This window comes from Branchiostoma lanceolatum, chromosome 16 (genome assembly GCF_035083965.1).
Source record: "Branchiostoma lanceolatum isolate klBraLanc5 chromosome 16, klBraLanc5.hap2, whole genome shotgun sequence".
Classification (NCBI taxonomy): Eukaryota; Metazoa; Chordata; class Leptocardii; order Amphioxiformes; family Branchiostomatidae; genus Branchiostoma; species Branchiostoma lanceolatum.
In genome coordinates this window covers 5,791,995-5,818,951 of record NC_089737.1, presented here as the reverse complement: position 1 = coordinate 5,818,951, position 26,957 = coordinate 5,791,995, and the positions used below count along the sequence as shown (strand labels likewise).

The following is a 26,957-nucleotide window of genomic DNA, read 5'->3' as shown; positions in this document are numbered from 1 at the left end:
AGACCGAATGTTTGGGAACTGCACCGTGCTCTTGGGTGGAGTCAACTACAACACCGAAGAACGCGCCATGTCTGCATTATGGTGTATAAATGTCTCAATGGGCTAGCCCCCAGCTATCTACTCAACACATTCAGTTATAATTACCAAATGCACAATTACCACACTAGACAATCACACCTACTACACAGACCCAACTACACATCAAAAGCAGGTCAACGTACATTCGCATATAGGGCAGAAGTAACCTACAACGCACTCAAACTGAATGTAAAACAAGCGCCGAACCTCAGCATATTTAAAGAGAGACTAAAATCACTTTACTAGCCGCCTATTGACAACCTACTATCAACTTATAAAACTTATAAAATTATGTTTGTTCAGTTATTTTTTTCCATTAAGTTTGACTCGATTATATAATGCATAACTCCTATGTTACATCATTTAAGTCCTTAAGTTTGTTCGGGTTATTTCTGTCAAGGAAGTGTCAATCAACCAACACATATAAATGAGGAACATGATATTAAGTAGATTCACATTAAACCTTAGAGAGAGTTGTTCAGTGTAAGAAATACAATATGACTTTTATTTTGCTTTCAGTGGTTAAACATATGGCATAACGAAAGTAGCAATATACATATATATATATATATATATATATATATATATATATATATATATATATATATATATATATATATATATACATTTTCAAAACATGTACATTAAAAACCTTTCCACCTAAAGAGGTGGGCGTCGTTCGCAGACATCTTTCCTTCATAATGGTTAATAATAAACCGTGTCATTTAAAATACGGACACTTTTCTTGGTATGTGATATAGGAGATTCTTCTTACACGACCAGGTAATCTCACCTGCTAACGTTTCGGTGTCTGTCAGACACCTTCTTCAGAGCTTCTGACTGGAGTACTGCTTCTCATCGCTATAAGTAGCCGATGTAGGTGGCGCTTTTGCGGTGAGAACACTGTCCCAAACGTGGCTAAGTTTGTATCCCCCCTCGTCTCAGTTCATCACTGGTGTTGTCTTCCTTATCCAGACGGCCTTCTTAATCCAACGGGATTAACTTAGTCACGTTTGGGACAGTGTTCTCACCGCAAAAGCGCCACCTACATCGGCTACTTATAGCGGTGAGAAGCAGTACTCCAATCAGAAGCTCTGATGAAGGTGTCTGACAGACACCGAAATGTTAGCAGGTGAGATTACTTGGTTGTCTAAAAAGAATCTCCTATACCCTATATTCTACCAACCTGATGAAATTATTTTCGGATGTTCTTGGTATGGTTAATAACCACAGCGATAAATTACCGCTACTTTTATACATGCAGTTCGCCAAGTCGAACCATGCAACAAAGTAAGGTTTGTGCATGCATTTATTTCTCGCATAATTCGACTATGCTTTACGCTTACACATATTAAAAAAATATATTACAGAGACAATAAATTTTTCGAAGCCCTTTAAATTCCTCCTCATGATTTTTCACGTGAGGCATAAAATAAGAATTGTAACATAATTGTACCAACATGAGAGTTCGGAGGAAAGTTCATAATGTTGTACAAATGTTAAACATCATAACTTTACCAGCATAACAGAATACATTGTTCAATTATAAGTTAACAGAAGTTTGTTCCAAAACTGGGAACGTCAAGATGCTTTCCCGTAGTTGACTTTAATAAGTTTTTGACTCTTCTGATGTGAGGACGAGGTGACAGCTTTGGTGAAGACTTAGGAGACCCCCATCGGATGTCTTTTGTCGACGACAGTTCTTTACACTTTCCGTAGAGTCCTTCGAATACTCTGGCTACTTCGATGTACGATTCTTTCGTGGTGATCTCGGAAAATCCACATCCTAACGTGTCGGCCATTTTCTCGCCGTCAAGTCTCGCGACCATTCGGTCCAGTTCGAGATCTCTTTTGTTGGCCACGAGTGTCACTGGCGTGTTTGGCCCTTTAGTGTGGTTTATTAGAAATTTGATTCTCATGACTTCGTCAAAGCTGCAGATGTCGTTGATGCTGTAAACGATGAGGAAAGCGTCGCCCCACCGAATCTTCTGCTCCAAGGCCAGCGAGTTTTCTTCCTGAATATATATAGAAATAAAGGTTTATTAGAAATACATGCCCAAGTGCGAATTGCAAGGACAAACAACACAAATAATGACGAAAAATAAAATGATACTAAGGGCTAAATCTAGTGTTATGCTACATTCTAAAATGTACTTGGTGCTAGTTTTGTTGGGTTTGACTTCTTCTTTTGAGGCAGCGGAAGACGAATTTACCCACTTCTTTTATACCTTGTGGGTTCATTGATTTTATTAGTAGAATTGTTTTCTCATGGTCATGAATAGTGGGAAAGTAAGTGTGCACACTGGTGAATAGTTGGTTTCTTATATCCTCATAAAATGAACAATTAGAGATGAAATGACTTTCGTCTTCACTGCATTTTTGAGGAGCAATATTTACAAGTCCTCTCAGACACAGGTAGTTTCGTATATCGCGCTTATTTAATCTTCAGAGGGTGGGCACTAATTCTAATCTAACTGGTAGCGGAGCGCTGCTCAAAGTCAAAAATAAAATGATACGAATATTTTTTGCGGTTCCATTATTCTGTCTCAGTGGGACTTTCTCCATATTCATATAATCATATTAGTTCTATTCAAGATTGGTTGTTCATTTGCAACCACCACCAGCTTGTTCTAAACTGTATACTATCTCAACAGCACAATCCATCCTTTTTTTTGCAGGAATCTTGCTATGAGAACATTTTGAAAAGGTGAACATACTTTCATCTATATAGTAAAAACAATTAGCTAATATTTTTGAACGAAATCTTTTGTTTTGATGATATCTTTATAAAATGTCAGACATCCAGGGAAACATCAAATCAAAATGATTCATATTTTAGTTAAATTTGAATACGACCGTTACGAGTTAGTGACTTTGACATGTTCAACAGGTTTTTCCAGTAAGATGTACTATTATTGTATTCGTTATGCCAGTTCATTGGGGGTGTCCCTGTGGTGTTGTGGTCTGCGCTTCTGTCACTTACCACATCTCGTTCAAATTATGAGGAGCCGGAGGGCCCGAGTTCGCGCCCGGGTAGGACACGTCTGGATAAGAGTCATACCAACGACTTTATGAAAATGGTACATACTTATGAAACAGTATGGAAGTTAAATACACTCCACTGCCAGTGGACTAGCCCCCTGTAAATCTCCGAATTTTACTCAGTTGTAGAGTTTGAATTGTATTTATCTACTAGAGAAGATGATATCGTACCTGTCCGGCAGTGTCCAGTACCTCAAACTGCACCTGGTCGCCATCAACAAACGTCAGGTGGTGGTAGATGGCTTCTGTGGCACAAAATCAAGATAAGATAAGAAATCAAAGATGACGTCGGCATTACGTAAACTATGGAATGACAAACTTTTTAAAGTCTTTCGCACTTTACACGACTTTCCTCACTCCACCTAGGTGTAAAAAATGGGTATACTGTTCTCTGTACGTGGCACTGTTAAAACAAGTCATGGAAAACTTGTCCTTGTCTGTCAAAAAGCGAAATTAAAAAAAAAAGTTAGGCAGTGTAAATCATTGTGTAAAAGTTTGCAAAATTTGAGAAGACGATGAAACTTCGGTTGGGGAAGGTCGTATTGAGGTCACCTGCTGGCGCCGAATGGCAGCCGCCCAGCCTTGTGACAATTCCACAAAGTGCAAGTGTGGAGCAAATATGTATCTGTTCTGTATTATAGAATGAATGAATGAACTTTATTGCTCGACAATTGTACATGGCACAATGTATGGCAACAATAACAAGGCAATCAATACAAGTATGATTGTAAACCCTGCAGCAATTCAGCACTGGCTGCCATTGCGCGGGTAATTTCTGACCAATAAACCATTATTTAAAAAAATAAAATAAGAAGCTTACCGAGCGTTGGGTCGTAGTCTCCTATGAATCTTTTGGTCACGAACCGAACAGCCATCGCTAAAGAAGGACAAGGCACGGCTTAAGTTACAACTAGCAATCTTGCACGCACACGAACATATACACACACACAGGCGAAAGGCACTCGCTCTCGACCACACGCACGCACACATGCACACGCACATACACGTACACACTAACACGAGAACACACACGCGAGCACACACACACACACACATACACACACACACACACACACACACACATACATACGCACATACACGTACACACTCACACAAGAACACACACGCACATACACACACACACACGCACATATACACAAACACACATACATACAGACACACACACACATACGTACACAAACACACGCACACACATACATAGATACACACACACATACGTACGCGCGCGCACACACACACACACACACACACACACACACACACACACACAAACACTGGTGTTAAAAGGTCAATGGCCTTTAGTTTTTCGGGCTTTAACCTTTCTTGCGCAGCTTATGTTTTGTATTTGATTCAAAAATAAGAGGCTTTGATGATTCAAGGCCACTGTAGGTCATTGCTCCTTTGATTTGTTACTTAGAGCGTGTACTTTTCGCTCTAACTATAGTATTTGTGGGTTGTATTACGTCCTATTGTATCCTCGGTACGTTGAGAAATACAGGATATCAAAACTCGTTGTACGGCGGTCAAAGGTCAAGCAAACACCTCATTCTTCATTTCCAGCTCGATGACGGATGTTTGATGAATTACGCGCTAGGAAAATACACCAAACAAACATTTCTGTCTGCAAACACATTGCGAAATGTTTGTTTTAATACCTTTGGTGTTATGAAAAGAACACAATCACAAAACTGTGTCATTTCAGAAGACATGTGGGTTTTACATTGAGTATTTTATGTCGAATATACGTTAAAAGATGATAACCTGCTATACATTCGAAGGCACTGATTCTTCTCAAGTTCTTTTAAACATTTGTTGAATCTTCCTCTTAATGATTTGTGGACCATGTGGCCTTTTTTATGTCCTCTTTATCGTTTTATTGACAATGTCTTTTATATCTACATGTCTTTCACGACTTCCTTTAATGTACGCTGAATTGCCCGTCAATTGATATGAGCTTGTATTACGGTGGTGTATAAAATGTTACGTTACATAACTCCGGATCAATGACGTCATGAGTAATTACACAATAAGTCTTTGATAATTTGATATACCGCGTTGGCCAATGGCAACACTTTCTTTAGAAAAAGAACTTCACAGCCATCTTGGACAAAAACTTTGCTGGAGTGCTTCGTTCATGTTTTTAACGAGTCCAACTTGACACAGTATTACATGTATCATTTGCATGACTTATACAAAAGGCCCTCAGTAGTATATGAATATTACAGCCATGCAGGTACGGATACAGTAAATATTACACGTATGCTTTTAGTTACATTGTAGTGTAAGGGTGGGGGGTCACACTTGTGCGTATATTAAGTCGGTCTGAGTTCCGTTTGAATTTTTTTTTGCGAAGGTAAAATTTGCGACTTTGTCAGTTCGATATATATTTAGGCTGCAAAACGGTGGGTGAAAGTTAAAAACAGCTTCTTCCTATCCCCGCAAACTTTACCTCAGCCCAAAAAATGACGACAATACGGAACTCATACGGACTTGATGGATATACACACAGATTCAAGTGTGCCACCCCCCCCCCCCACACACACACACCTAAAGCCCCCCTCCCACTGGACCCGCGGCACGCTGGCGGTGTCGCTGCGTCCTAATAAACTGGATTTGTGTTACCCTTGAGTTGACTTTCTAATGGAAATATCATTCAAACCGTACAAGTATGACCAAAAAGGCAACAAAACACACAAAGCTTAAAAAGATTCGTTTTTTGTCAATGGAATTTTGTCAATTCGATCGGCCGCAGCGACGCCGCTAGCGTGCCGCGGGTCCAGTGAGAGGGGGGCTTTACTTAAACACGAACCTGTCTTGCCGACCCCTGCCTGTCCCAGCACGACCACCTTTATTGTCCGGGTCGGGCCGCTATTTTTCCGCACACACACAGGGGAACGCCCGGCCGCCATCGAGAGCACTGCACACTCTAGGAGCTGCATTCGGAGAGAAATATCTCATTGGTAAATGTACTAAAATCAATTTTCTAAATGAAATTAAAGCAACTAGAGCCAGAGAGACTTGGGGAATCCGGAAACAACCAGTACAGTTTTTGACTGCAATGAGGAAATGATGCTGAATACAATTAAAGACGAAGTTTTCATACATAACGTTACATGCAAATTGCACAAGATGTACATACCGTAACAGCACACAATAACAAACGATAGTTGCTTCCCAGCGCAGCTACATTGTAGCAATGAAACTTGAAAGTTTGATAAAAGGCAGAGTAACTTCGGAAAGACCACAACTACACGTACATTGTATCAACAACTTGCAACTGTAATGAGAATAACAAGTTGTTGGTTATAGCGGATTTTAGATAGCGTCGGTGACACACAAACTACTCTCAGAAGTGACCGAAACTTCAAAGGATAACCTACAAAGCCCTCAGAACTCACCACTTAAAAGTACTCACGATACTTAAAGGATGCTTTCAGAGCGTGCAAGTCCCATCTGTAACTGACAACTTGTTGTATACAAGTGTGTGGTCGAGAGGTCTTTTGTTAGCATGTAGTGGTCGAGGATAGGATTACAGCACATCCGTGTTAGGTTTCGCGTGTGCGACGGTCCTATGTTTATGTAGAACATGTATAAACAGTAAGACCACAATGACTTAATTGTACGTTTCCAAATGAAAGGAAAAAGTATTGTCAGATTGTTACACCATATCCTGAAACAGAACAACTTGCCTCTCCCGAAAGAACAAGTTTCATCTGTGTCTAGATATTTAGCACATTAGTGGATTAGCAGATCAAGAAAAGGCCGAGGTAGTCAAGAAAAAAGGTTGAGGTCCACATATATCCTTACACTACTCATAGAGGAACAAGAAGTGATATGTACATGAGCATAGGTGGCGCTTCCACGGGTTACATCATGAGTGTCTCACGCAGTGTCTAAAGATCGACCTAGTGTTGAAATTATTCTCAATGCGTGTGCAGATATGTACACCTGCTTTGAAAAGTACTGACATGCCCTAAGCATGTTTCACATTTTTTACAAGCTGGGGTTATATACCCTATGCGAGCCTAATCTGCAGTACCGCTCACGGCCGCTCCCGAGAGAATACCAAAAACCACTGTAAAATTGCTAGATTTCGTGTTTTTCGGGAATGGGGAAATCACGAAAGGCTCGCAAAGGGGTTTGAAGTGTTGTGGCTTGATTGACTTTGATTTCGACAATGTGCAAATAATGATAATATCTAAAACATTCTACAAGCAAAACAATGGGATATTAGGTCATACATAGTAATGTTCTCTTACATGTTAACAATAGAAGTAGTCACGTCTACATTCTATGTTAATCATCACTTTCTGAAGGGACACTAACGTTACATCCAAATTTCAATATCCATAATTAACTCATCCAATAGTGTTTTGTTTGCTTGTCTATAAATATAGTATGCAATCGATCCAATCATCGTTTGAAAAAAAAAACACGCTGCAAATTAACGTGCGTATGTAGCTATAGTATAGATTACTAGTACTTAACAGTGCAATATAACCTGGATCGCAGGGAGGAGCTGCTTGACGGGCTAATCTTTCTTACCCTCCAGTCTTCTGAACAAGACAAAGTACCTCCCGGTAGAACGATGCAAAAGTTAATTTGTAACACCAGTTCTTGAAACGAGACAACATAGTCTACCCTTACTTCAACTGGCGCGAATCTGTTTGTTTGAATCTGCGTGAACAAATATTAGGCTCTGTTTACAATCAGCGTCCAGAGGATGTTCGAAGAATTTGCAGAATTTCTTGTGACGTAGCGAACGGATGTACAATGTTGATTCCTGTCATGTTTTTCATAATCTAGTCTTTTCTTTTGGGGGTATGGTACATGGTACAAGGACCGAAGTAAAAGTATGTGTATTTAACGACAAGCTGAGATGATTGTAGGAGCGGGAAAAAAAATCATAATTTACATTGTAGATTCAATACATTCGATTACAAAATGTGATTATGAAATAAAAGATAGCTTAGGGTCTGAAATGTTATTTATCGAAACCATTTTTGTTCGTAGCTGGTAATATTTCATAGAACTGACCCCATGCCTCAAACATAATGTTTTTTCAATTTCTCTAGTTTATCATGATATAATTTCCAATACGTAAGCTAAGTCAGATTGGGGTTTCAAACTCTTCGTCTCCATTATACTAGTGTACTGCTACCGTAAGGTTTCCTTCCTGAGTTTTTTCGCCCCATAGGCTTACATGTTATAAAACGTGTTTTACATGGGTGCGTTCGTAATGAAGCTATAGGAAATGCACCAAGGTCATTCATTCTCTGTTGAGCACATTTACCCTAGATCATGTAAAAAAATTGCCAACTACCAGTTGGCATACAATTCCTTTTTATGGCAATCACAAACTGCACTTAGCTACATCCCCAAAAAGGCATTTTCCAGCTGTAAGCACATGACCGCATCACACACAATGCCGTGGTGTACACGTCCGACCTCGCGCTCGGCTGCCGAACTTTATCTGCTAATTTCTTCCGTTACAAACAGGCTTTCATCAGTTTGACGCTTGAGATCAGTTGGGCTGGCTAAAAGGGAATTTCCCACCGGTATAAACACACGTTTATGCAGCCGTTAATTTTTCTTACTTTTTAGGGTACCCACTCGGAGTAATACAGGAATGAGACCTTAAATGCACCCTATATGTGTGTCATCAGAAACTGTGCTCTACTAATGACTCCCAGTGGGAGGGGGCACGAGTGACCTCAACTGGCACGGGTGACCTTTGACGATATCAACACCCATCAACTTGACAGAAGCTCATTTTACAAAGTCTTTGAAAGCAATATGTATGGCGACAATTATTTACAAGCCCTCTGCAAAAACATATACAGTTTAAACATAATCTGCGGTGTTTTAAGTCATATATATTCATTTGATATCATGACATATTCAGAAGTAAACTGAGACTGGTAGGCATGTTTGTCATATGTACAGAAGCAATGTTTTTCGTTGTTGAAAGTATTCTCTGGCATTGAGGCTTGTCAGCGGTGAAATGTATATATACCAGACTTAATTACGACGAAAGCTAAATTTCTCTTTGCCAGATATACATGTTTGTCAATGCAAATGACCGCAGTACCATTCTCAAAGTAGTAAATTGTTTATCAAAATCTCCAAACTTTCCCCAACCTTTCAACAGAAAGATGTCTTCCAACCCGTTTATTTACGTAGTGCCAAAACAAGGTAAGCTGAGGTGGTTTAGACATGTTATAAGAAGACTCCCACAAACAAATTTACTGTTTGCTTACAAAGCCTACAGCTAGGAGTTCGTTACCCCCAGACCCCGGGAAAGACCACCTAAGAGATGGAAAGACCAGATCGTGAAGGACACTGGGTTAAACATTCGGGAAGCAGAGGCTAGGGCAAGGGACAGGACTTTTTGTAGGATCCTCCTGGAAAGCAAGGGGCCAGTTTCTGGCCTGTGCACGCAGTAGGCAGACAAAATATTGGACATTCTGTCTCTCATTGCTTGTAGAAAAGAAGTCAAACCCTTCAAGCAGCCTATTAGTAAGTAGAAATGGATTTAGAATAATTGTTATTTCACCCAAGTGGTTTCACCTTTGTCTTTGGCTTCTTCTTGTTTTATCTATTTTTCTATGAATCTTTTGGATGATCCCTTTAACTGATTTCCATGTCTACCATTGTTTTGTGTTTTTACTTTTTTTTCTTCAAATTAATTCTAGAGCATGAATTTGCAATGAAGTGACGAACTGCCCTCTCAATAAGAAACATGTTATGTAGATTAATACTACAAGAACGTACCTTCCTCCAAGGAATGGAGTGGTTCTCCGGTTGGTCCACTTCTATCTTGTTCACGGCCCAAGTCCAGCGATCACTTCAAATTCCGAAGCTGAAATTAACTTTTTCGTTGGCCCAGGTTGCGTTAACGTTACGGTAGTGATCACAGAGAAATAAGTAGCACATGTACAAGTAGCACATGTGACGACAACTTGCGTTCTTATATTACTTTGAAAGAACGCACAGCTTTTCTCTATGCACAGGCGTTGTGCCCTGATCGCAGGACCTGACGATTCTTACCGGAGGGCCATATTGTTTCTGCAACACCAAACTGCTAGCTTTGTTCAAGGAAGTCGGAAGACCTACTCTCTTTGCTCAGTCCTTGTTTTCACAACTCGGAGATCGTGTCGTCTTGTTTGCTGTCTTCAGTCTCCCCCTTTCATTGTCTGAAGTTGATTTAAAGTCTGCGGGGTCCTTCAGGTATATGCGGGAAGCCGCAATGGTGTGGGAATCCCCAAACCTCTCTTCACACATGTGGCATCTGTCCTTCTAAAAGATTTACGACTTTTGCGACACCTTATTTATACCTAGCCGCAAGAGATAGAGAACAAATTTAAGCGTTGACGAAGGGACAAAGAATGTCAGTTCTTGACGCAACTACTCACATGTTAGTTGAAGTTTCCTCATTCCTTGCTTACCGTGTCACGATTTCGAGTGTGTGCTTTTCATTCTCTAGCAGGATCTTACGTGTACTCTACACGGAATTAAATACCTCTCAATCTTCAAAAACAAATAGAAACACAACACAATGGTACGAAAGGACCCCGAATTCCGCGGTAGCCATGTTCGTCGCCAGGACTTTGCTTTCCCGAAGTTTTCGTAAATTTTGTACATCACCGAGCAACACTTCCAAGCTCGTTAAGTATTCGTTAGACAAATATAAGTTTATTTGTCAACGGGCCCGCGACAAGACGACCCCAGGACGTACTAACAGATAACGAGTACTGTAAAAGGGGGAATGTTTGCGGTGTATAATTTTGGCGTTTTTCGCGGCGACTTTTTCATTGCAAAAATTCTCTCTTGTACAGTAAAACTATGCATGGCTGTTTTAATGGAACTCTTTACCGCGAACTTAAAACCACCGCGAATATTTCCCTTTATACTGTAAATTCCTGCATGGCAGTTTCAACTTAAAACCACCACGAATAGTCTATTTTCTCCCTACCGCGAAATTGAATCTATGAAAACATTTCGCCTTTTACAGTATATAAGCGAAATGTGTAGAGGACTATAAAATTTCAAACCAGGTTTTTAAAAGTTGTCGTTTTTGAAATGTCGATAGAAGGGCGCATTCCAAAAAGAAGAAAAGACACCTCTGCTTCTGTTGAATATATGTCGTTTTTTTCTCCAATTCTTCCTTTGTTGAAAATAGTCTGTTCTTCGCTAGGAATAAGATGGCTAATTATTAACTCACGGAAGAAAAAAGACGTAATAAAGCTGCCAATCGCTTATAACCGGAAGTGACGTATAGTGGACAGGATGTGCTGGATGGTACAGGGTGACGTGAGTATGGAAAGATCTAAAAATGCGCGGAATGTCAAGAATTTTTCCTCTTTCGTCATCAAGATATTTAACGTTTACTAGCTACTAATATGTTCTTCCTGTTTGGAGTGGCGTAATTAGGTCACAGAATTACTACATCAACAAGAAACAAAAATAAGCACAAACGGTTATTAAATGTATGTTTAGAAAGTCCGGTATGATACTTAAAACGTCGATACCATCGTGGTAAAGAAAACTCACGACCCTCTAACTAATGATCAAGAAACTTTGGGCACACCGTTTGCACTTTCTGACTATCAGTATCAGGCATCCAAAGCCAAACACACGAACAGTTCTTTCATGATCCGCTAGGTGTCTCTGTTACCTAGTCGGCCGAAGTTGTCAACGGCACCATTCATGATTGGATTTTACAGTTATATCGGCATACATGACATCCTGCAAATGGCGTCGGAAACTTTGCATATCCCTTTTCTGGCCTCAATTTCTGTCTCAGTGGTTATAGTTAGCAGTAGCTTAATGTTCGAGGGCAATTTGAAGTTGTATTTAAACCTTACATCAACTAAGTCCTAGTTTTTCCCCCACACATTTCTTTAACAGTTGGTTTCTGCAGTTCTGGAAGCTACCGTAGGGTGTCCTTTCAATTTGAGGAAAGCCTTCCAGAAATAAAACACGACATACCATGTTCAAGCAACAAGTTGTTTGAGAATGGATCTCGAATTATGTACATAATCTGTGCTGCAGGTAGCTCAGCATATCTTCCATCTAAAATTAATTTCTCCATTAGGTTTTTTTTTTTATATACCCCTACCCTACTTATAGTACTAAATGTAATAACAACTAGTACTACTACCATTCAATGACTTGCATAGATTTATATCCACAAAAACAGGTGCTAGAAATCTATCTCACCTTAACACCAATTTTCTTGCAGGAAAAATAACATCTGTCCAGAATCTTTTTTTCTGACAGAAAGAAATACCATCCATACATTGATAATTTTCATTTTAGTCAAGCGTATATTTCTCAAAATATTCTTCCATCAAACAGGGGATGCTAAATATGATGGTGCAGTACATATGCATAGTGTGAATTGTTCGCACAAAAAAATACTCATTTTATATATATGGGTACTAGGCATTAAAGTGTCAACTCAGAATTCTTTTACAATAGTGTCAGAACTGGTCCAAATTCTAGCTAGAAAAGATTATTAAAAACTCATATGGCTAATAGCTTTTAAACAGCGCAACTGTACTACATTTTACTTTGAATATGACAAGCCAATAGTCTTACATAGATTTTCATCACAGATCTGATGAAAAATTATAAATCCCAAATTACCGTCAGGCACAGAAAAGAACAAAGTCAATTCTTCAAACACCTGTTGTACAGCTGTAAATCAAAGCAACATGGTCGGATCTTATTGGCCCATGGCCTGTCACTGAAAAATCAGGGCTTATTAGATCAACCCCCGGATATACATACCTCTTCAGTCTAAAACAAATATGTAGATTTACCTGACGTAATTTGTCCTGATCCTGCAACACATGAAGAGATAAAGAATAAACAGAAAAAAAGCCAAACTTGCAGAAGAAAATAACCTAAACCACAGCATTAATAGACTGATCCTGACTGTCAATCACAATTAGCATTTCAACCAATGGTATCATGGCAGTTACTGGTTTGACCAATGAGAGAGTGGCTAAGCCTTACATAATTTTGCGTCTTTATGCATGTTTTTTCTTCTTCATTTCTACATTTTGACGGAGATAAGCGAGGCTATGGGATCGGTGTTTTAATCTCTAATTGGCTATTTATTATAAATTCAAGGATTTTTATTTGGAACTCTCTAACCAGAAGTTCCCTTCACAACATCTTCCAAAGTCATCCTGTGAAGAGTAATGGTCTCATACGGATGTTCCTTCCCCTTTTCATACAGACAGGTGACCTTGGCCACTCCCCCTTCCTCATACGCGGCAAGGTCGGAGTACGCGCTGGGCCCCTTGTGCAGCACGAGCCCCTGGCTCCACGTCCGACACCCGTCCTTGCTGATCTTGATGGACATGTTCTCGCGGAGGGAGAGGTGGTTAGGGTTGGCGAACAGCACCCAGGTGTCGAACTCTGACCCTTCAGGGGTCGTTAGGTCAGAGGGAGGGCTAGCAGCAACAACAGAACCCTGGAAGATGCAAAAATGCAGAAATATTAACAAGTCAAAAAGACTCGAAGGTTCACCATTTGCAATTGGCTTAATTTTGGTAATCTATTAATTGTAACAGGCTTCAAATTTCTGGTTTAAAAAATATCATAGAAGGCTTGAATCAAAAGGTAGTTATTATCAAGTAAACACACTCTTGACCAACTTTTGACCAATTGGCGCTGTTTCAATTCCACCCAATATTGAGAATGCTACAGGTAAAATTAAGGGGGGGGATAATACACACCTGACATTCCCCATAGTTCTTACAGACCTCTACATCCGTCTACCTAATGGGCAGGGATTTCTGATTAGCGCATGCATGTAGGGTCCCAGTGAGTGTGTTGGAAAATAGTACCGGTATGTAGCATTAAAACTTCTTTTCTTTGAAAAATTTGGTGCCTTTCTGTCAGTTTTGAGGTGTATGTGATAGGTCAGGCTTTCTTCTCATTGATTTTGGCCCAAAACCTGTGTTTTTGAAGTCTCTGGAGACTGCTGGGGGAAGTAGTCCCAAGGGGTGTGATCAGGTTGATTCTTGGAGACTAGAGGTCAAAGGTTATGTTTTTGTCTGTTGGTGAGCATTTAAAGTTTAAAGTGCTGTATGGACATTGGCAGAACTGGGGTTTTGGACACATTAGGATGTGGGCTGTCCTGTCAAGGTGAGTTTTGATGGATATTTAGTCATGGAGGTGAGATTTAGCCTCCTTTTCATCTGGTTATCTGAATACAATTCCATACTAGAACATATTGGGAATGCATGCCCTAATGCACACCTGACATCCGCCATAGTTCTTGATGGTAGGCATGACCGGTCCAGTCTTACAGGGTTCCACCAGGGAGTCCACCAGCTGTCCCGGGGAGAACGACAGCCCGCCGTCCTCGCTGAACGACTGCTGACGGCGAGCGTGCGGCCCCAGCGTACGGATGTTCAAACACACCGAGGAGGAGCCATCTTTCTTCACAATCTCTACAGCCTAAATCGTTATGAATAATTGCAAAATTTCCCCTTAGTGTCATAACATAATAATCATTTCTAGTTGAGGAACAAAAATATAGAGCAAATACCATATTGAATACCTCACCGTATGTTGAAGCTTAATGGTGAAGAAAAGACTGGGGAAAAGATGGAAATAGAAAATGTATCTCACCTTCTCAAGTAATCTTAGCTTACTATTAGTATAAACTTAAGGTATTGTATCAATGACAAAGGCTATGTACAGTGTATTAGTATTATACAGATTTAATGTATTGGGCAAAATTTTCTGATATTTTTGTCTAGAACAATAAACAGTGAACCACAATTTGTAATAAGCACTGCAACCCTTAACAATAGCGAGTAAGTCAACTAAACAACATTTTAACAAGCATAGCCAGGATTAGAACCCTAAACCTTCTACTCCGGGTTTGGAGAAGGGTCTGTAATTACTGAAACATAATGCTACATGTACAACACAAAAACAAAACAAGATCTTCAACTAGGGGTGGGTACTGGTACCGTGTACCGGTACAAAACCGGTATTTTCTTATGGACCGGTCCAAAAAAACCGGTCCAGAGAAAATCAGTGGACCGGCCTATGGACCGATTAGAAAATTCACAGTACCAGGCTACCAGCAGGCGGTAACACATGCATGTAACCGGTCTAATACAAAATAAGCAGATTTAACGAGTCGTGGTTTCCTTTTTCGAAGACGTTAGCTGTTAATCATATGTAGATGAGTCAACAGACGGCGAGTGCACATTAGTGTGCACTGAAAATAAGTCATTATTCCAATATACAATTTGAATATAATTTGTAGGACTCACAGAGACTTTTACTTGTGTCTCGCTTTCCAAAATATGATGTACTGCGACACTACTTTAATCACGTACAGGTAACGTAACATGACCTATTTACGTGCGGGAGTAGTTTACATCCAGATTGGGCCATGTCCACATGTCGCGGTGTATTATGCCAAAGCCTGTTCTCATGAGAAACAAAGAACGTCATGAGTATGATCCTCAGCCATCTCTCTCTACTATACAAAACATTTAAAAGGGTTTACGTCCAGCGACATAACAGAATAAGCGCCTGAACCAGTAACAACAAGTTGCACGGAAGCGTCACGCATAACATATGTAATTCGACACCACGTATTCCATCATGTTTTTCTAAGTTACACGATAGCTAGTATCTTTTAAAAGTAGCTGACCTTAAACCTTTCTTTGATATGCAGACTATCCATGGTGATTCGAGGTTTGAAACTCTTGCCAGTTTTAGGAAGGTTTGATACAACCTAGCGACCCCCCGCTCAGATGATACATTTTTGTACCACATAACATCATGGCCATGCGTTTATCACGTGAACGCCACGTGCTGCCGATTTCGGGGAAATTCACAATACAAAAATTGTTTTCTTCCATCGCGTCGGGTAAGCGGACGGACAAACATAGTGACTTGACTGTCATTTGTCTGTAGACTACTTCGACAGTTACTGTGTATTTTTTTCCGGTCTATGTTCTTCAAGCATAGCGCTAGAAGGGAAAATACTGAGGTGGACGATAAAGGGTAAGCCTAGCACAATTCTACACCATATACCCCAGTATAAATATATGCTCGTACGGCGTTAAACAGGCGGAGACAAACTTACAGACCATGCATTTTCTTGTTAGAAGAGCTGATATTTCTACCCATGGGTTAAACATTTGGCTCTGTCCGCGCGGTTTTAGGATAAATAACGTTTTGAATAAATCGGACCTAAACTGGTCATGTTACGTTACAGGTACGGACCTGGACCTGACCCTCTGGACCTGGACCGGACCTGAATTTTCTGTACCGGTACCCACCCCTATCTACAACCATCAAGTACCTGACATTCAGAAGTGTGTAAGTTCTCTGGCCTCTCTGGGACCTTCCCACCTAACTGCCAAGTTTCACCGTGGTCGTCTGAAAACACTACAAACGACTTGGCCACACAACCTCGCAGGAAATCTCCTGTAAGAAATCATCTGGTAAGAACTTGCCCTCCAACCCACCATTCCTGTCTCTGAGTGGTATGTCCCAGTTGAGGTGATGAGAATTTTTTCTTCAATTTTCATATTAAAGAAACTGATATTGATAAAGCCAAACGGACAATCAGAGGAAGTAGAAATGAATGACACTGTCGATGAATGTGATTGGTGTATATTTAAGGTAATTATCTGTAGATAAGCATGTCCACGGATCCAAATGCACATGCACAGGTCAAAGGTGAAGGCCGATAACTAAATTTAAACAATTCTCGTCTAGACCATGCTTGATATCATGTCCAGACATATTACGTTTATGGTCTCGGACCTGAGTTTTTTTTGCGATTTCGTATGTAGGCCGACACCCTCAGGTCGACGGGCTAAAATTCCGCCGAGAAAAGTAGGACGGAAAATGTAATCACATGGTCGAAAAGCGGGTTTCTGCTGTTTTCCGATGTATTTATCGGTATTGTCCGTTGTCCCTTTGTTTTGGGTAGAAACCATAGTAAAATAAAAAATTTGGCACCCGAAAATTATCATTTTTTTACACTTTTTTGATCGAACCTGCTCGGAAAAATGAGTTTTCCTGAGGTCACAGCATATATGCTGGGAAAGCTTAGTAAATGGTATCTCTGAAAAATGAAAAAAATTAAAAAGTCATGTGATAACTTTTTCGCAATCTCCGATGACGCAAATTCGGTGAAAATGCATTAAAAACGATGCTATTTGGGTCATCAGGCGAGAAAACCGTATCACCATTGCCGCGGACTAATACAAAAAAGGCTTTGATAGCGAACCAACTGCACCACGCCCTAAAATACTACAACTCTCGGGCTTTTCAGAAGATTCAAAATATTCATGCACAGCTAAAACCATCACCAAGCAATCACGGCAGAAATCAGGGTGACTACCACGCACTTCCGGCAGATTACCCAATCCCCCGGTCACAATTGAACTCCGACCCGGAACCTTTTATCGAAGTGACCTTGAACTTTGACATGTTACCCACAATGCATTGCGCATGTGCAGTTTAAACTGTGAACTGGCTTATAATGTATTTTCTGGCAGAAAGGTCATGTGATGTTAGATGTATGGGTGTGAAGTTGTTTTGACTTTTTATCAAAATAATTGACAGCTGTTAGGGATGAGAGGAAGAAAAGAGAGACAGAGGGATAGAGAAAGGAAATATGGATGAAAAAGAGAAGAAATTATGATAAAAGAAGGGATGATAGGAGTGCAATACCAGTCTAAACTTCTTTCATATTTTAGAACAAATTGATTTACATTGGGACAAGCCACTCTCAGAACAGGGGTGGGAGGGGTGATTTTTTTCTGTAGATGAACCCACCTGACACTCGTTTGAATGGAAGTTGTCCCCTCCCTCCGGCACCTTCCCCCCCACGTGCCAAGTGTCCCCTCCGTCATCACTATACACCATAAAGGACTGGTTCGTACAGCCTTTCAGGAAGTCTCCTACAATACAACACAGGAGATGGGCTTTATTCTACCGGGAAGAGCCCAAAGGGCTAAGGCAGGCTTCTAGCTAGGTATGCGTCCATGCGTCAATTGGACGCATGATACTAAAATAACAAGGAAATTGGACACTCTTTTTCAGCTGGACGCACAGAGGTCCACCTGTTTCCCTGGTAATTACAGACACATGTTACTGTTTTATAGTGTCACTGATGCTTTTTTAGTCCTACCAGACACTGGGACAGCATGAAAACTGACTGACATGCCAGGAAATTGTTAATCCATAGAGCCCATTGGGAGATAGAGAAGGAACAAGCAGTTTTAGTGCTTAAAACGGTCTGCTAAAAGTATGATAAGACTACAACACACCTAACCCCCGCATCACAGCACCCCCCCCCCCCCCCCCCCCCATTTTTGGACTCCTTGTCTATAAATCCAAGCTAAAAGCCACAACGGTCTTTTCTTTGGCTCGATAACAAGGCTGCACAATGATGTGTCAAAAGTAGAGTCAATGTCATTGCCACAATTTCATAAGGATTTCAACCGCAGTTTGGCAATTCAAAATCAACTGTCGTTAACGATGGTAAAACAACACACTCCGAAGCAGGCTCAGATATTTTTTTCTGCCCTTAGCTTAAATTTGGTGTCTATGTACCCAACTTACATCACAAAACGATTTACTGGAATAAATTGTACTGATACTCTAAGAAAAGATGTTTACAGAAACGTTTGGATTTGGAGGATTTTACTTGTAAATGTACAATAAAATGGGCTGATCATATCATCATTGTCCTCTAAATTGCATTGTATCAAATTTGTATACTAGTACACAAAATGAAGGAAAAATGTATGGCATGTCAATGACTTAGAGAGGGTGCACTGTAACGGAACTCAAAATCATTCATTTCTGACAGATATAACTATAGCATTGTTTAAATGGAGAATCAAATGTCAATATACCAGGAATATTATACAACTCCATACAAACCAGCTGGCAAGCATAAATAGGTTCAAGCAAAAAATAGAAGGAAATATATGACAAAGAATGCTGCAAAGCTGTACAAGTACATTAATATCAATAGTAGATTCACACATAATAGCGCCCTAGTCTCAAAGAAAGGGAAAAGAAAGCCCCAACAGTGTAAGGCATAGGGAAATGAAATAAAGACTGAAAAGAAAGGCTTTACATTTATTGCCATTGAAACTACTTTCTTGGCAATATGTATTCTAATTAAAGCAGTTGTTCTAATTTCTGTATCAGTCTTTAGTGTTGTGTAGGAAAAAGCATAATTATTAGCTTATAACTCACCACCAAGAGTTGCAAGTTTTTAATTGCAGTAGAAGCAAAATGGAGAATCAGGAAAGTTTGCACATTTTGCTAGACAAGGTAAAAAAAGATGTCAAATACTACAGAATGCAGGAAGCAAAGCAAATGCCAAGTTCAACAACAACAAGGATAGTCAATACTGGTATTGTATTAAATTTCTATATAAAAATGATTCTGTGAAAAATGTATTCAAAATATCAAATGTATCAAATTTAGTTAATAAAGGTTACCAAATACATGAATATTTTATTGTAAATTCAATTATTCTGTTATATTTTATATGTTTGCTCCATTGCAATGTTATTTCAGTGGTTGATGCTTTCTAAATTTTCACCTCAATTGAGACATATCATATTATAACCATGCAATGTCTACCTTGTCCAAAGAACTGATTGGAATTAAAAAAAAGAAAAAAACATAATGTTATTGTATTATCATTGGCCTTCAAAAATATATGCAAGCTGCATGTTGGCAGTCAATTACACAAATCAAAGTTGGATTTGACCACTGCAAAAATTAAAAGATTTTGTGATAGTGAAACAGTTAATTTAGCTATGGACTATTCCAATCTGAAAAGGTTAGGGGTTGACAGGTCAAAGGTTTTCAAAAATGGCAAGAGATGATTTAATTATGATGATGAAAAGTTCATCAAGTTAAATACACTGTTAATGAGTCATTAGAATGAGAGGGTGAATGCAATTAAAACAATGTTTTGCATTGAGGGTCCACCCCTGATTTTCAGAATGGATCAGTCCAACAGCATCTACAGAGAGAATTAGTCTGAGATTTTTATGTTAATTAGGGGATGGCATCGATTACGAAGGACATTTTAGCGGGACGTACTTGAGAACAAGAACCATCCGACCAACCCCAGGGTCCGTCTGAACCATGAAGGTCGGGAGGACCGTGGTCTTGGGGCTATCATCAAAATATGGCAAAAATATGGACAAAATATTATCAAAACCTTCTCTAATTACATGAGCTTCACACACACACAACTTGAGCTATTTGGATGAAAAAAAATACAACACTGTATCAAGGAAAACACACGGAAAAAGGTGAAAGAAAAATTGTCTGAGCAAGAAAAAATCATTGTGACAGGATATCAAAATTACCACTTTTTGGAAACTGTCAAATTTGTCAGGAAAGATAATAAAAAAAGTACAAAATTTCTACTTGTTTCCAATCCGACCCTTACAACTGTCAATGCAGTACATGGACATTTGCTAAGACACTGCTTTAAAAAAAAGGTCTGTACAGTACATGTCAAGCTTTTAAGGGTAGAATACAGAACATTTCTCACATACGTACCCTCTGCATGGGTGGAACTTTTCTTCACCATATGGTTGCCGGGGGCAACCAGACGGCCAGACTTCAGCTGAATCCCATGTCCTGGAGCTATTCATGAGCAAAATTATAAAAAATCAAAAATTATAAAATTATATAATCATTCCATGCCATATTCCATATACTCAGTTATAGTGTATAGTAAACTATAGCTGCAAGAAAAAAATAGTCTTAGTCCTATCACAAAGAAAAAATGAAAGGATTGAAAGCACTTACTGACAAAAGAACAATAAGATTTGAAGATGCATAGTTGTGATCCTAATTAGAACAAGAGTCTGAAGACCCAAAATCTCCATGAAATTTGGTTTTATATATGATGTGTTTTATTATGGAGGTATAGATTTTCCTCATTACCAGCTGTTGGGACCTGGGGAATTCTTGTCCTAGATTTGAGACTAACAGATGTGACAGGTGTGACCTCCAACCACATGCGTAGAATGGACGTGTAGATATTCCTCATTACTTATGCAAATTCAGTCCCAATTTGCATGATTTGCACTTCAGTTTGTACATCTCTGTCCAACCTACCTGCATACCAAATAACATGAAAATCTGTTGTTCCTTCTTCAGTTATTCTCCTTAGGAGATTATTACAAATACGCCATTGCAGTTCCAGTGATACATACCAGGGGGCCCAAAATCGACATTGACCTTTCTCCTCCCAACAACTACCCACATACCAAATACCATTACAATCCATCGACACGTTCTTCAGTTATGCTGACTTAAAGTTTAAGAATACAGTGACACAAACATACACACACATAAACACACAAGCAAATGCACGCAAAACAGTATCCCCTTGAAAAAGTCTTTTTTCATGGAGATGATAACAAAATAAGCATGAAATAAATCTGTCTGGTATTACTAAAAAAAATGAAAACATTGCTTATTCCACGAAGGCAAAAGTATAATTTACTTTCCTATTGTAGCATCATATCATTCCTAATTGCTTATATAGCAAATTAAAGAACAGAATTTTTTTTATTACCCATAGCGAAGCAGGCCCACTGTGGATTCTCCTTCCCCAGAACTTTGTCAGTGAGATCCTCAGGGTCACTCCAGGTCAAACCATTGTCTTTACTCTGGGGAACAGAAAAATTGAGAAATTTCAATGTGTGAATGGAAAAAAGAACTAGATGAAGGTTCTAGATAATAATAATTATAATAATAATAACAACACACAATGATGGTTTTAACATCATTTAATGCTGTGCACTCCAGTTAATTATGATATGAAGGCACAAATTACAAAGAGGGGAATGGTACAATCTTTTTAGCGCATTTCACTCATTGCTTATTAAGTCACATGATCGTCCTGCCAGGAGTACATACGTGTACATGGTAGGTCATTATAGCTGACAAAAGCTTGAATTTTACAGGTGAAAAGTTGGGGTTAGGTCATGTTTTGAATGTAAAATTGATCTAAAACAGTAAATTGTGAAATATTTGCTGTGGTTTTACATGTTTGTATGTTGCTTTGCAGCTTCTATAGTGTCACTGTCCAAAACAAAATCAAAATGCTGCAAACATGTATTCAATTTTCTGCTGGCCCCTCCTCCTCGCATCACTTAAAACACTAAAAAATATTTTCCTCTTACCTGTGAATATAAGTCAATTTCCAGGATGCAATTCTACCACATCTTCTAACCTACACAGAGGAACTTTTACATGAAAATGTACCTTGACGATGCAGAGCCTTATTTGGTGCACGCCGTCCTCAATCATGTCGTGTTCCGTAACCTGCGGCGGGATTGTGCCGAACAGGAGATGGATCGTTCCATTGGTCCGGTCCACGATGGGGGTGGGATTCATACATCTGGTACAGAGAAGAGAATTTTAAAATACCCAGTTTCTTTTGAAATAGAAAAAGAGATAAACATTTTGGCCAAACCTAGGACCCCTTTATTTTAACACCTTGCATAATTGAAACTATTTGTAAGATAACATTAGCCAAAATGTAAAAGAAAGTCAATCCTTGCATAGTGCTTAATGATCGTAATTCTTTAATGACTGTGATCGGAGCACTTATTAATTGTACTAGGCTCAGGTTTACTTCCAGAGAAAAATTGCAAGGGGATTCCATGGTGTGGAGTTTGAGATTAAAATGGCGTAATCTTAGGGACAATGGACCACCCTAAATATTAATAAATAAGGCTTCCTGAGGGGGGAAATTACTGTCAGACAGGTCACAGTTGAAGAATGTGGCCACATGTGACCTAAAAGTATCCCTGATCAATCAGAGTTTCATGCTTGTCTGAGCATCTGCACCCTCATTAAATCAGGACCCTTATCGCTCCACATCAGCTCGCTCGCGTAGGGGCCCTGATCTTCAGTGCCGGTAGATATGGTTCTGGCCATGTCACCACCAAAACAGCTTCAGCCAATCAGAGGGTTTGCTAAACCTCATCTGAAGCAAAAGCGCAAAGGATGCTGGGAAGCTATCAACCAATCAGGTTACGTCTCACATCGTTACTTTAGGTTCAGAACAAATTAACCGCCAAATAAGGATAGCTCATTACTTATTCATGAGCAACTGTCAGTAACGGTGCCAGAACCATGTCTACCGGCGCTGAAGATCAAAGCCCCTACGCGAGCGAGCTAACGTGGAGCGATAGGGGTCCTGATTTAATGAGGGTGAGGATCTGCTCCTCAGGGTAAGGGGGGGGCATGGTCTGGGCATGGGGTGCAGCGCCCTTGTTCCCCTCTTCGAAAAAAGCCCTGAAACCTTACCACCCACCCTGTGACATTACACTCACCTTTTGTCTGGCACACAGCACACAGTCTGGACGTCCGACCACGTCACAGCGCCCCCTGCCTGCAGTACTCCTCTCTTCAGGACGATGTCCATGGGCCCCCAGTCCCTGTATGTGTCCTTCCTGGCCTCACAGAAGGCCAGAAACACCCCGTCATGGTGCACCAGGGCGGGGATACGGAACGTGTGGTACCCCTGCTGGCCCTGGGAGAATACAACTGGACAGGGGGAGAATAACAGGTCACTGATATTCATTTGTTTGTTTGTGTGCAGTTTTCTGTTTATCTCATTTTTTTTTCAACCTCTATAGATTCGTTGAAGAGGTTCATCAGTCAGATCACGTATAATCACAGTTACCACAATATTCATCAAACAATGACTTGAAAAGGTAGCGAGATACGTACCTCCAAATTTTCGATGTCAACTGTATATCTTGATGAAGGAATGACCTAGTCTTGTGAGAACACGAGACTAGGTCATTCCGTGATCAAGATGTACAGTTGACATCAAAAATTTGGAGGTGCGTATCTCGCTACCTTTTCAAGTCATTGTTTGACGAATATTCTTGTAACCTCTATCTTACTTTGAAAAATGCATACAAATATTGCGTTACACTCTTCGGCCTTGGCCGCTTTTTAAGAGTTCAATGTTTCACCTATGGTCCATTCTCTGGTATCATCCTCCCATCTTTTATATCGCATACCTCTCTTTCTTCCTCCCTGGACAGATCGTTACATGATCATAGTAAGTTATGGCGAGTACTCGCTCCTATACTCGCTTATCTATCTATTAGGATTGAGCCCAGGGTAGTATATCGAATGGCACCCCTCTAAATTGGTAAGCCTATACTTCCATATTTTTGGGCCAGGGTTAACTCATTTGCTCACTCATTCATGATAAATTCAACAGTTACAAAACATTGATAATGGTTTACTGTACATGTATACATATAGTATTCAATTTCAATTGATTGCAATTTACATTATCTTTTTCATTCAATTTTCTGTTGCAACAATCTGCAAAAAATAAAGCCTCTATGCATTAGACATAATTTCAATGGCATCACGTACATTGATTCATATGTATATATATATATATATCCTGGTAAATGTACCTGCTGACGTGGTGCCCCGCCCCCCTCCCCTGCCACCAAAACAACAAAAACTTTCTACAAAACTAATATGTATCGAAGTAAATCAAGCTTCGGAAAAGGCATATGTATATTCTTTAAGGTATGATTAAAGTTTTGCACCCAAGATATTGCTCAAAAATTAGTCTTATCAGTTGTTCTGTTTGTTTAAAAGTTTTGAAAACAAACCTTCCACGTCTGGCGCCGCCATTTTCAGGTAAGTCTTTTGGTAGAGTCCATTTCGGAATAGGGTTAAAAATATCTCATAAATATCAACAAAACTAGCATGAAAATTCCTCATATGAGTAGAGATAAGATATTTTATTCTATATCTTATAATCTATATTAATATGTTGTATCAGTAAACGGTTATAATATAGAAAATATTATATTCTAATCTTATTGTTTTATAGTATTTCTCCCTAAAAAGAATCAATGTGATGATCCGACAGCTGTTGACCTTTGCCCTACACAGTGTTGTGCCTAAGAAAACACAGGTAAGAATCGTGGGGCTTTTTCTCTAGTTTTGTGACATCTATCGTCTCTTGTATCTTACCTTTGCTGTTAGAAATGTTATGTTTAAGGATTAAGCATTGGTTAAGCAATCTTTTGGAGGACCCTTATTGCTTTGCATAACAATATATCGACTTGGAGACAATGTCTTGTAAAGTTTATCGAAATCTGAAGAAAATTAAAGCATGGTGACGATTAAAAACTTGGCATCTACGACGCCATCACACACATGAAGTCTCAAAAAACAGCCAACCAGACGGGATCCCAGCTGCACCTGCTACAGACCAGATTCAATGAGCTGAGGGAAGAGCTAGAGGAACACACAGTAGTCTAGACAAGGAACCATATTACGACAGAAGACTACCCCCCTTTGCCATGGGCACCATAACCGGCTCCTTCACACCTACAACTCACACCACAGGTGGAAAGGACAAAGCAAGAGATGACATCATACACATGCTGCAAAACATCTCAGACAACAGACAACCGACAACAGTCGTCTTCACAGACGGCTCTGCCCTGGGAAATCCCGGCCCCACCGGCAGTGCTGCTGTCATTTACGAACAATGGGGAAGCACTGAACCCTTTGCAGTGCGTAAACCAGTGGCAAGCAAATCCAACAACTACGAAGGGGAGCTGGAAGGTCTTCACCTAGCCATAGAAACACTCTCCAGACGACCATCTACCGCTAATCATGTCCTCATCCTATGTGACTGCAAGGCTGCAATAGAATCAGTCACAGGTACACAGCAAGTCACTGCATACAACAGCCTTGTACATAGCATCAGAAACAAGCTACGCTCCCTCCATCTACAAGGACACACAATACAGTTCACATGGTGTCCCGGTCACATGGGCATACCCGGCAACGAGATTGCAGACAAAGAGGCAAAGTTAGCAGCAGCTGAAGCTGCTAACATCCAGACGAACGCATCATGGACAAGACAACAGGCCACGAAACACATTGAAACTCAAGCACACATGAGATGGGACCGAAGAACAAAGCTGAACACAAAAAGCGAACACATGCAGAAGATAGCCATGAACATGAAGAAGAAAGGAAAAGCACTTGGAAAGAGACGCACACAAATCAACATCAACCGACTAGTCAGTGGCCACACAAAACTCAATGCCTACCAAAACTGGAAGAACCCTGAGACGTCTCCAAACTGCCCTAACTGCGACGCCCCGGAGACTACCAACCACTTCCTGTACCACTGCGCCCGCTATGAAAGGGAAAGACACCAAATGCTGCAGGAGATCGAAAGCACATACGAGACCTACGGCACGCCAGCGGAGAACAGACACACGGACATCGTCACTCTAGCTGGAATGAGAGAAGACCTCACAGACGTAATCAACACACAGATGTACAGAACATTCTCCCAGTACATCGAGAGCACTCGCAGATTCGACGTGCTCAACTGAAACACATCCAGCAACACGCTACCTCAAGTCACCAAGTGCTAAAAACCTAGCGAGAAATCAACAAGAACTGAAACCTAGCGACCAGCACAGCACCTGGAGACCATGTCTAACGAAATAATAGACGTTAAACAAGGACAACAACAACAACAACAAGCATCTACAAACAATCATTTAGATGATAATCGACCAGTGCCCAGTGGCATTTAGTACTAGTGGACTTTGATCTTGATCTTGATTGGGTACTGAGCAACACCCCTTTGTAAAGCGCCCAGGGGCTACCAACTTCAATTTGCTGAAGATCTAGAGTTTGTAGCCTAAGGTAAGGGTTGTAAGGTTTGGACCATCGCACACCGG

The 26,957-nt window shown here is 40.1% G+C and overlaps 3 protein-coding genes across 7 annotated transcripts; 1 reads left to right on the top strand and 2 right to left on the bottom strand.

Annotated features, from left to right (window-relative positions):
- Window positions 1–690: 690 nt before the first annotated feature.
- LOC136422289 (ras-related and estrogen-regulated growth inhibitor-like) lies at window positions 691–6,701 on the bottom strand. 2 transcript variants are annotated; one of them, XM_066409953.1, is made up of 5 exons: window positions 6,540–6,697; window positions 5,951–6,074; window positions 3,941–3,997; window positions 3,292–3,365; window positions 691–2,093 (listed from the first exon to the last, which is right to left on the bottom strand). In XM_066409953.1, the coding sequence occupies exons 2-5, from the start codon at window positions 6,048–6,050 to the stop codon at window positions 1,629–1,631; spliced, it is 696 nt and encodes a 231-aa protein (XP_066266050.1). In that variant the 5' UTR covers window positions 6,051–6,074; window positions 6,540–6,697; the 3' UTR covers window positions 691–1,628. The 2 variants fall into 2 exon arrangements, with proteins under 2 accessions (XP_066266050.1, XP_066266051.1); XM_066409954.1 differs by lacking the exon at window positions 3,941–3,997 and having other exon boundaries at window positions 6,540–6,701.
- Window positions 6,702–12,359: 5,658 nt separating this feature from the next.
- Window positions 12,360–24,885, bottom strand: LOC136421723 (sialidase-3-like). 4 transcript variants are annotated; one of them, XM_066409234.1, is made up of 9 exons: window positions 24,852–24,885; window positions 23,538–23,751; window positions 22,462–22,597; window positions 21,770–21,863; window positions 20,743–20,829; window positions 20,275–20,349; window positions 17,980–18,104; window positions 14,419–14,619; window positions 12,360–13,627 (listed from the first exon to the last, which is right to left on the bottom strand). In XM_066409234.1, the coding sequence occupies exons 1-9, from the start codon at window positions 24,871–24,873 to the stop codon at window positions 13,301–13,303; spliced, it is 1,281 nt and encodes a 426-aa protein (XP_066265331.1). In that variant the 5' UTR covers window positions 24,874–24,885; the 3' UTR covers window positions 12,360–13,300. The 4 variants fall into 4 exon arrangements, with proteins under 4 accessions (XP_066265331.1, XP_066265332.1, XP_066265333.1 ...); XM_066409235.1 differs by lacking the exon at window positions 17,980–18,104 and adding an exon at window positions 16,493–16,617; XM_066409236.1 differs by lacking the exon at window positions 20,275–20,349.
- Window positions 24,886–25,550: 665 nt separating this feature from the next.
- LOC136422174 (uncharacterized) lies at window positions 25,551–26,603 on the top strand. The gene has a single exon (XM_066409819.1). It carries the CDS (start codon window positions 25,551–25,553, stop codon window positions 26,601–26,603), a length of 1,053 nt encoding a protein of 350 aa, XP_066265916.1.
- The last annotated feature ends 354 nt before the right edge of the window (window positions 26,604–26,957 follow it).